A 7,728-nucleotide genomic window follows, 5' to 3' on the forward strand; every position below is an offset into this window, starting at 1 on the left:
AAAATACTGAAGTTTGACTTCTGTCAGTCAGTAAATCCTTACTGTGTAAGGCGACGTACCTCTGTCTAACAGAAAAAATTTTTGCAAGTCTCTTGAAAAACAATCAGACTTCCTGAGAATTGGAAATTATTCCAGCCTATCCATTTTGCAGTATCATTCACCTGTTACTGGAAGGGGCTGTCTTTCAGGACTTCTGGAACAAAGTTTCTCTGGCCATATATATGCCCTTCTGCTTTCCTAAGTCTTTTAAACATCAGCTTTGTATACAAAGATTGATTAGGGTCTTAAAATTTTGTTTGGCAATCTAAATTTATTTTTAGTATCCTTGACTAAAAGAGGAAGATACCACAAAGAAGGGTTTTCAAAATTTTCAACTGCCATACTATGTTTGCCCATTATTCACTGGTGAGAACTTGTGCATTTCTAATGAGCAACACACACAGTGTGCTCGGAGCATTCCTGATGCTTTGCATTTCTGTTTGACCTCAAGGAGCAGGAACATTTCCAAGTGCTGTGCTGCATGCATGACTTTGTCAGCCTGCTGAGCACTGAGTGCTGGCAGTGCCGTAATGCAGTTGGTATTGCCTGGATAATATCTAATTATCTCTTCACTGAGGTGTAGTGGCTTTTGGTCCAGTGAAGTAAAAGAGTGGAGATGTAGGTAGTGATTTGTGTAACTTTGAGATAAAGGCATAGCAGTACATGCTATTTTTTTTTCAATGCCTGTTTTCCGCTGAAGTTGCTCTGTAGTGTTAAGTGGACGCTACTTATTTGTAGTATTTTAGTTCCTCTCTGCTATTTCTTGTTTTCCTAGAAGGGCGTGACTCTGTTATAACCTGCTGTTTCACTTCTGCCTCTGTTTCAGGAGCGTAGGTTGCACAGTGGTAGAAATGCTCACGGAGAAGCCCCCGTGGGCAGAGTTCGAAGCCATGGCTGCCATCTTTAAAATTGCCACTCAGCCAACCAACCCCCAGCTGCCACCTCACGTCTCCGACCATGCTCGGGATTTCTTGAAACGGATTTTTATTGAGGCCAAGCTGCGACCGTTTGCAGATGAACTGCTAAGACACACGTTTGCACACTATCACTAACACCTGCCTCAACTCGGCTTGCATCTACTGCATTTATTTTCTATTTGACTGCACTTTTATTTTTATTTTTTACAAAGAAAAAGGAGAAAAAAAGACAAGAGAGAGAATATTCTCTTGAATCTTTGTTTCACTTAGATTGTAAACAATCTAAATTTTGTATCTAAAATGAGAATCTTCTCTCCCCTCCCACCCCACCAGGACTAGAACTTTTTGTTTCTATAATGTACTGATGTGGTTGATGTAGATAAAGCACTTTAGTACATATTTGTTCCTTATTTAAAGGGGAAAAAAAATGACAAATGCTTGGACAGTCAGGAACTGTGTGACTTTTTCTGACACCGCTGACTGACTCAGGGTGCAGGGAAAAATAGACATGCAGCTAAAGGACAAGAAGATTACTTCTCTGTGATTCTTCTCTATATTGTAGGTACTTGCAGCAGAGAGTTCTAAGTTCTTATTATATTTTAGCATTTTAATCAGTTTCTGGAATTTACAGTTTAAGCTGGAATATGCAGTTCTGAGAGTTAAATGACAAGACTGGAAGAACTTGGAACTCTTTGTACAGCAGTGTGTCTAAATGGTACTTCTTTGTGACCAAAAGAAAATAACAAAATGAGCTCAAAACTAGTTAGACGTTTTGGTGTAGAATTATTGTATTATCTTAATAGGAAAATAATTGCAGGTAAACAGATTATAGGCCCAAACACCTAGGTACTACCATACTGCAAGGGGAAAATTTCCATACTAGACAAGGGTCAGCTATTGGATGTAAATAGTTAGGAGAATGCCTCCTGCTCTATCTGCCAAAGAGAACCTCTGTTGCGTAAGCTTAGAGGGAGACGGTTATCTTAGCTGATAAAAAATAGTGATGTTGAGAGTCAGTTCTCCTCCACAATCCCTTGAATGGCTGGAGGGGAAGGGAGGGACTAATCCTTGTGCAGTATATGAGTTACTTGATTCAGAATGAGCTACAAGAAATGTTTTCAAAGCTGTTAAGAGGCGCTAGGATGGAATGTATGTCAACATCAAGTGCCTGAATAATAAAAAATTCTTCCCATTGTGCACTAAAAAAAATTGGTTTAGTAACGCAGGTCAGTCATCTAGATGTGTTGAAAATTCCTGAAAGTTAAACATCTTTGAACATCAGGAATAAGTCACTGAGAAAGGTAAGACTCCAGTTATATTTTTAATAAGGTAACACTGATGAATCCTCATGAACAGGAAGGCACAGCACAGAGAACTGTATGAAGAATAGGCCAAAAGTGCAAAGAGAGCCAGCAGTTAAATAACATGAGTGTGATTACTCCAGCCTGAGAATCCAGATGATTGGTGTTTGTCAGATTTCCAACTGTCATAAAGCGTACGTTAATCACTTTTTCTATTTCTGAAAGAGCATAATAAAAGAACAGAAGTAAAACTCTGAAATAATGCTTCTCAGTCGAGAAGCCCAGGTACTCATCAGGTGTAGTGAATAACTGACTTTTCACAACAGAAAAGTCAGACTCTCATATTTTTGTAGAAAAACAACATAATTTAAAGGGGCATTTGGAAATAAACTATTGGACTACAGAACTGAAATTATGTTTATTGTTTTGGATGATTCATTGCTTGCTTTTGTTGTTTTGTAGAGGCAGAGTGGGCTGGTACTGTAACCCTTGTCCACTCTGACAAGGCTTTACCTATTCTGTATCTCTAGAGGACTATCAGAGTGACTAAGTGCATGGAGATAGAACAATAAGCTTACCCATTCCCACAGTCATTTATGAGATTTCTGAATTTATTCTACTAAATTCCAAATGTTGTACCAGAGCATAAGCAGGAGTATGGATCTATCCTAATCACTTTACCTGTAGTGGAGTAAGAATGACTTTTTCGAGGCCATCTCTCCCGAGACAGAGTGGTGACTTCTTCAGCTTATGTGAGTATTCTACCCAATTTACAATTTTTTCGGTCAACGTACACAACTGTGCAAAGTTTCCTGAGCATGGGAAGAACTAGTCAGATCAGGAAAAGTGTAGGAGGCTGAAAGGAAAGTCAGCTTGTACTGACTTCTTTTTTTGCTTCTCAGTCACTAGATAAAAGCTGTGAAGCAGTCTTTAAGGAGAATTGGTATATACTCTACTCTAGAGGACCTTTGCTTTATAAGCAAAATATAGGGACAGTAGGGATGGGAAGTTTAGTGTAGAACCTAATAGTTTATGTCGGTAATTTAAAGATCATATAGTTGAAATGATTGATTTCAAACAGATTAAGAAGGTACTAAACTCAAGGTGAAAATGTATATAAAAATCAGTAGTGGTCAGTGATATCTGAAAAGGTAAGGAAATTTTGTACTACCAAAAAGGGACATTAAAGGGAAAATGTAACCAGGTTTATCTGTAGCATTCATAACGTTTAGATATACTATTCTACTAAAGAGAAACTGCACTCTCTGAAGCTTGAATATTTTCAGAATCTAGTTTTCTTATAATGTGTCCTTTCTGTGAGACAGTGCTGGGTCATGTATATTGCAATATCACTTCCTCATTGTGACTTTTAATTACTGAACAATCAAGTTTGCTGCTTTTGTGCCTTTTCTAAAAAATGGCATTCAGTCATGACAATGGTCGGTGTTTTGGAGCCAGGAAAAAAAGAATTTTCAGAGTGCATTTTTCATCATGTCTTTGACATGTCAGAAAGCTGCCAACGTAAAGACTGTGCTGCTTAAATGAAGTGGACATTTCTCAGTTCCAGTGATTCTAGTAAAATTTTATGAATTTAACCAAGGTTAGGCTTGAGCTAGGTCTTTTTCACCCTATGGAGAATTTCTCTACTGACTTAAGTTGCTTAACTTAGAGTAAATGAGATGTAAAGATCCCTGCTCACAACTTCTTGTATGTCACTTAAAAAGCCACCGGCATTTTAGAATCATGAATTAGTCCTAATTATTGAATTCAATTACAAGAAAATGCCAGTGAAAGCAGTACTGCTGCATAGTTAGTTTGCTTTTCAGTAAACACAATGAAGCTGTGCTCTCAAAAAATAAGGATCAGTGTTCATGGTGAGTATGTGTATTTTCAAAAGACCTACTTATCTGCTAATGCATTTTAATATGCTGTCTGTTGCACGTATTAAGTAACAAAATTTAAGCTACTTCTGTGGTATGGTTTTAATGATGTAACTAACAGTCCTGTTAGAGGATGATTCAAAGTTTCAGTTGTGTTGTGTTAGAGCAAGTTGTTTATTTTTAATTTGTGTGATAGAAATATCCTTACAAGAACTCAAAAAGGTATGGATCTAATAATTGCAAAGTTAAATCTGCGTAGTCTTTTTTTTCTTGACAATTTAAATATAGTCTTAAAACTGCAACTTGACTTTCAACGTGATTTGTAGCTAAATAGTCCTTTCAGTATAAGAAAATGAAAAGGTTTTTTTTTAGCTAGTGCCTTTTTATCTGTATGCCTTAATTTTTATTCATGTTAGAACACCGTATCGAAATATGTCATACAATTCCATGTCACCAAAGCAGTCTTAGAGGATGGATTTTTTCAGTGTGCCCAAACAAGACTTGCTTAACTGCATTGAAAAGTGTACTTGAGTTATAATGTGCAGCAGATGCTTAAATTCAGAATTTTAAAGTGATTTCTGGCTTCCTGTGTTAACACAGGTTTTGTATTTGCATTCTGGAGACCATAGACTGATGCACATACCAGAAAGAGGACTTGTCTGCAATCACAGAAATAACAGAGTTGGGATTTGCCTTCCTGGCTCTGGGTACCACACTCTGCAGCGGAGTTTATAATGGGCTTGAAATCGTAGTTGTAAGGCTGTTTACTTTCAGTGCACAGGAATGCGGTATGTCCAAGCGAACCAACAGATGTCTCAGTGAGAGTAGCATGGTGCCCATGAAACTCTTTCCTGTGCCTTTTGGATAATCCTAATCCTGCCGTTGTCTTGACTGAAAGCCTCGTAGCACTTGTAGGTACAGCGCAGTACAGCAAGCCATTCTTTGGACGACATAGAGTGATATCTTAACTGCAGCTTCAGAGACTTGAGCAAATTGTTCAGATCTACAGTTATTTATAACCAATTTCATACTTTTTAATCTTGAAAGACTTTGTCACGCATATAGAAAAGTATAATGTGTGTGCTTGAATGTAAGTCCCTATGATGTTTCTGGAAAAGCGAAAGTATTACTGCCGTTGTAATTTCTTCTTGCTGGTAACTTGCTGTCTTGTGTCAATGACAAGTCTGCAGTGTAGAATCACGTACAATTACCAAAGCTTTTCTATTCCGTATACATATAGCCAAAAGTGATGTTTCATGGATTAGTAGTCACTTATAGATAGTGTATATCCACCAGTAGGCTGTCGCTGACTGAGTAAAGCAGGTACTACTAAAAAGTGATTGACACTGCCCATGTTTCAGAGATATGGGTGTTCATAGTTGCTGTTCTGATATGCAAAATTCATGCCCGCATTAAAATGAAGAGTTTTCTTTTTAAAGCTCTTTCTAATTTAATCTTATTCTTGTAATTCTAAAACTAATGCATAAGCTTGGTGACTAAACCTGGTGACTTCTATAGCTGGGTTTGAGCTTTGGGACATTTAAGGAATGCCATGAAGATGGATTTGTGACCTAACCTGCTTTGTGCGCCATAGTGAGAGCATTCCAAAGCTGCTGGGATGCAGTCAGTCCTCTCAACATGACAGTCAGATGTCACCCACAGTTACCTACCTGGGTGTTGGTGATGCCTTCAGGAGGAGTCACTAATGCACACCAAAGGATCAGGCAGAATTTCTCCCAACCCGCGTCTTCTGAATCAAAATCCATGATCAGAAAACAAAGGAGCTCCTTTCTCTGTTTATTTCCCCCACTTAGCCTGCATGATTTATTTTTCCTTCTAGCTGACAGAGCTTAAACACTGCATAGGTGGTGGCCACCGATAGCTCCTGAAAAAGGTGTGTGTACAGCTTTAGATCAGGGGTCCTGTCATTTGAACCCAGGACGCTGCAGCTCCCGGGTTCCTGGAGCAATCCTTGGGTTTTCTCTAGCAATATATACATGCATGGAATTGAGGGATAGGTGGAATAGAGGAAATAAAAATTCTCACATTTCAAAGCAGTCACACCTTGGCTAGGACTTGGTTTTCATAAACTTATTTTCAAGGGAGAGGAACTGGATTAAAACAGATAAAAGTTGTATCTCATGGTTCAGCCCTTATGTTGAGTACATAGATGAAGATTGGAGGTGTCAGGGGCTTCTGCTGAGAGATAAAGAAAAGGATACTCCAACTCCGGGTGGATAATCATGGCAAATAGAGCTTTTTCGTGGTTTTTACCCTAGAACTAGATGATACTTTTCCCCAGAGGTTTATATGATGTGACATAAAAACAAGGATTGCATTTTCTTTTCTGAACAGCCATTAGATTGTTGGTTCCCTAGTGTTTGCTTCTTGTTAATACCCGTAAAAAAGGTGGTGTCAACTTAAAATTGGAATGGTTTATTAAAATATAGTGTCTGTCATCTCAGACCTCACAGGAGTTGTATAATGGAGTATCACTGTAAATACGTGGAGGAGACTTAGATTAATTGGAACGTAGGCTTTTAGTTTTCATGAAGCTATGAATAAAAATTTGTAAATTTACTCTTGATCTAATGTACATTTTTATGTAGCCATTAAATTCTCTATTTAATCTATCGGTTTCTCACTGTAAATGTTTTTACTCTCAGTTGAATGCTGGGCACAGTTTGTAATGTATGTACACAAAGGTGTTTTTTTTCTATCAACGTTGACTTTTTTGCACATTTTTGGAAATATTTAATTTGTACACTGATTTAATACTCTGACCAATTGTCAGTGGGTGTATGAGAATCACGTGTGTGTGCAATGTACTACTGTCTGGATGTATGGTTTTTTTATTACTTTTGAGATGTTGCTACCAGTAACTGCACTGCTGTTGCTGCTTTACATGGAATATCTTGTGTATAAAAAAAAAAGATAAAAAGAATTAAACAATTAGCCTATGGTTATCATGGTTGAGGAACTCAGGAGTTGGGCATTGCTTACTAGTTCCGTTGTCTAACAACCTTCCAAACTTAAAAATGAACAAACAACCCCCCCTTGTAATTCTGTGTATGCATTGAATGTGTGTGTATATATCCCAGTAATCTTATTCCACAGTTTCATTTCTACATTTTTATGAACTTGTTTTTTAAGGGTACTATGTTTAGTTAGAATAATTAAATATATAAAAGCTTTGAGAGATGATTTACTAGATAAATATATTTTCAGCTGGCTGATGTTCAAAATATTTTTTTAATTTTTGTTTTTAACCATTCGAAATGTATTTGTATTTCCAAAATCAGACACGAATTGTACTTAGAAATATATTAAAACACTCTGTAGGGACAACAGTGTGATTTCTCTTTTAACAACCCCGTACTTCATAACATCGCGCAATGTCACTCTCGTACCTCACTTCCGAGTTGCCCTTTGCATTGTTATTCACAATGCACTTTGCGGAAGCCTCTATTTAATTTATTAATTTTTAATTATTTTTCTCTTTTCCCTGATACGAGGGTACCCCCCAGGCCCCGCTCTCTGCCCTCCCACACGTCCCACCCCGCCCCGGGAACAGAAAATCGATGGCGCCTC

The 7,728-nt window shown here is 37.7% G+C and overlaps 1 protein-coding gene across 3 annotated transcripts in view; it reads left to right on the forward strand.

Annotated features, from left to right (window-relative positions):
- MAP3K2 (mitogen-activated protein kinase kinase kinase 2) overlaps positions 1 to 7,482 on the forward strand; it is a 53,482-nt gene extending 46,000 nt beyond the window's left edge. For all 3 annotated transcript variants that reach the window (XM_032694048.1, XM_032694050.1, XM_032694049.1), the window contains exon 17: positions 866 to 7,482. In XM_032694048.1, coding sequence (XP_032549939.1) covers positions 866 to 1,091 — 226 coding nt within the window. In that variant the 3' untranslated portion in view covers positions 1,092 to 7,482. The remainder of the gene's footprint in view (positions 1 to 865) is intronic.
- The last annotated feature ends 246 nt before the right edge of the window (positions 7,483 to 7,728 follow it).

This window comes from Chiroxiphia lanceolata, chromosome 7 (assembly GCF_009829145.1).
Source record: "Chiroxiphia lanceolata isolate bChiLan1 chromosome 7, bChiLan1.pri, whole genome shotgun sequence".
NCBI classification, from domain to species: Eukaryota; Metazoa; Chordata; class Aves; order Passeriformes; family Pipridae; genus Chiroxiphia; species Chiroxiphia lanceolata.